This window comes from Orbicella franksi, chromosome 12 (assembly GCF_964199315.1).
Source record: "Orbicella franksi chromosome 12, jaOrbFran1.1, whole genome shotgun sequence".
NCBI lineage: Eukaryota > Metazoa > Cnidaria > Anthozoa > Scleractinia > Merulinidae > Orbicella > Orbicella franksi.
In genome coordinates, this window is record NC_138156.1 from 13,181,198 (window position 1) to 13,183,761 (window position 2,564).

General features: G+C 37.3%; 1 protein-coding gene across 1 annotated transcript in view; it reads right to left on the reverse strand.

Annotated features, from left to right (window-relative positions):
- Positions 1-451: 451 nt before the first annotated feature.
- The window catches only part of LOC145464080 (carbonyl reductase family member 4-like), a 4,101-nt gene continuing 1,988 nt past the window's right edge, over positions 452-2,564 (reverse strand). The window contains exons 2-3 of the mRNA XM_081447896.1: positions 2,167-2,387; positions 452-1,368 (exon numbers count right to left, since the gene is read on the reverse strand). Coding sequence (XP_081304022.1) covers positions 1,330-1,368; positions 2,167-2,387 — 260 coding nt within the window. The 3' untranslated portion in view covers positions 452-1,329. The remainder of the gene's footprint in view (positions 1,369-2,166; positions 2,388-2,564) is intronic.

The window sequence follows — 2,564 nt, forward strand, 5'->3', positions numbered from 1 at the left end:
ATGAAAACAAACTCTGTTTGCTTTTGAAGAAGGAAAAGATATAATGTTAATTTACATCGTAATGCATTATCCGCGAATTGGAAGCCATCAAACTTTTGGAAGCCATCGGACTTTGGTATTCAACAGTCAATTTTCACCGTGAAAATTACCGCGATGTAGCGCCCACGAGCCGGCTTGTGAAACTATCAGAAACATGCAAATTGATCTTAAGTCAGTCAAGCGAAACTGGCAGTGACTTAAAATTTCTTGACCCAAGGATCACCCAAGGATCAGGATTGCATTCCAAACATCAGTAAGCAGCTTTTTTTTTCGTTAGTATTGGATATATGACGTTGGCGAATTGACCGGTAGGACGTTGGCGAAACGACTTAGGACGTTGGCGAATCGACCTAAGACGTTGGCGAACGAGTCGTTGGCGAAACGACCGGATACCATTTCTAATATAGCACTGGGGCTTTCTGCCAAACTTATATTTGGTCTTCTTTGTATCAAGTTTCTTCTGGGAATTACCAGACAATGGAATCCTAGAAAATTTTAAGTTTTGCACAGAAAGCCTCGGAGCCATATTAGAATTTTTTTTTCATATCAAATAAGGGCTATTCTCATGTCATGAATGAGCGCTGACTTCATCACTTACCCCAAACTTCTAATTCTTTGAATGTGTGCGCCTATAAGACATTGTTACAACGTCCACGTGCAAATGGTACCGCAGTTCATTAACCAATCAAAATGAAGAACTCTACCAATATATTTGACCGGTTGCTCCCTTAATTAAAAAAAAACATCTGGGTATGAGAATTTCTAATTGATTAGCAAGCTTGAAATATAATTGGGTTTGAATACCAAAAAAATGAAAATTATTTTCACAATCGTTTTCACAATCTTAGTATAATTCAGTGTTAGTTGTGTTCAAAAAATGTTCATTAAATGGTCATTGTAATGCAACACCTTGAGGATGCTTAGCAATAACCTTCTCAAGTTTGGCAGGCATTTTATTTTATGGGGAGCAGGGATGGCACTGTGGTGAGAGCACTCTACGCCCACCAATGTACCCAGGGTTTGATTCCGGCCCCATGCCATAAGTGGGTTGAGTTTGTTGTTGGTTCTTGCCTTGCCCCGAGGGTTTTTCTCCAGGTTTTCCTGTTTTCCTCCTTCAATAAAAACCAACTCCCCAAATTCCAATTTGACCAGGATAGGGGACCCGCATGAAAACCAGCTAAAGCTGATTTGGTTTCGTCTCTAAATATTGTAATTTATGGCAAGTGTAGCAGAAAAGCATGAACTTCTAGCGTTAAAACTGAGACAAGTTGTACTTTTAGAAATGAGAGTTCATATTGAGAGGGAAAGTCCTCCATCAGCAAGCACAACCTGCAAGAGAGATTAAAAAACAAGAAATGGAACTATAAATATATTTTCACTAACTCCTTCACAAAGGTTTCATGGTGAAGGGCAGAATAAAGCAACAGTACTCATCTCATACTGCACCTTGACAGCAATCTAAGCTGTAGAACACCCTTAAATATAGCTTAGATTTCTCTTAATTCAAAAAATATAGTTGAGCCCCCATAAGCAAACAACCTCATGACCTGGAAAAGTGTCCACTTAAGAGAGGTTCCCACCTATGGGAGGTTTTATTTCTTGAGGTAGGAGATGGATCTAGTTAATTATGTCATACTCTTGGGGAAAAAAATCAGTATTAATGGGATTGCAGACGCAAAGACAATCAGCCATCAATTTCACACATTAAACAAATTTTGAAATACAAATACAACAAGAAAAGAGTACCTTTTTGCTACTGTTGTTGCTTGCTACTTTTCTTATAGAGTTATACATGGAGTATCATTAGTAATCCTTTTTTCCAATATGATTTACGTTTTTTGTGAAAAAAAGAAGAACACTGACTATAGGGATTAACTTGTTAAACAAGGTAGTGTAGTCACTCCTTCTCGAAAATATAGAATGTGGGTTATGTAAAACTTGAAATAATGTTTCATTATTATTATTATTATTATTACTAATTAATTTTAATAAATTGCTGTATTTGTAATTGAAAACAATAGAATGATTGTGTTACAAAAAAATGATGAAGTATCCACTTTTGGCAGGTGTCCACCTATGCGAGATGTCTGGTAGTAAAGGCACAACATAACCTCACAACCACTGTACCTGGCCTGTAATATATGGTGTCTCAACTAAGAAGCAAACAACCTCTGCAACCTCATGTGTTTTGCCATATCTACCAAGAGGAATCGAATGTTCAATTTCTGAGTTGCCTGTCCTAAGGTTTGAAGTCATGTCAGTATCTATGAATCCGGGTGCAACCATGTTTACTCGAATATTGCGAGATGCCACTTCTCTGGCTAGTGATTTAGTGAAACCTACAAGTCCTGAAGAAAAGAAAAGAAAAGCAAAGGGTTTCAAATGTGATGTCGTTGTACTATCAGTCTGACATTTTCGTGTCAAAATATCATCAACCTTCTTATTTTCATTTTATCCCACAAAGACGTAAACTACCTGTAAATGACAAGAGGACTTTTTTTAAGAATGACTACAGTCTGCCAAAG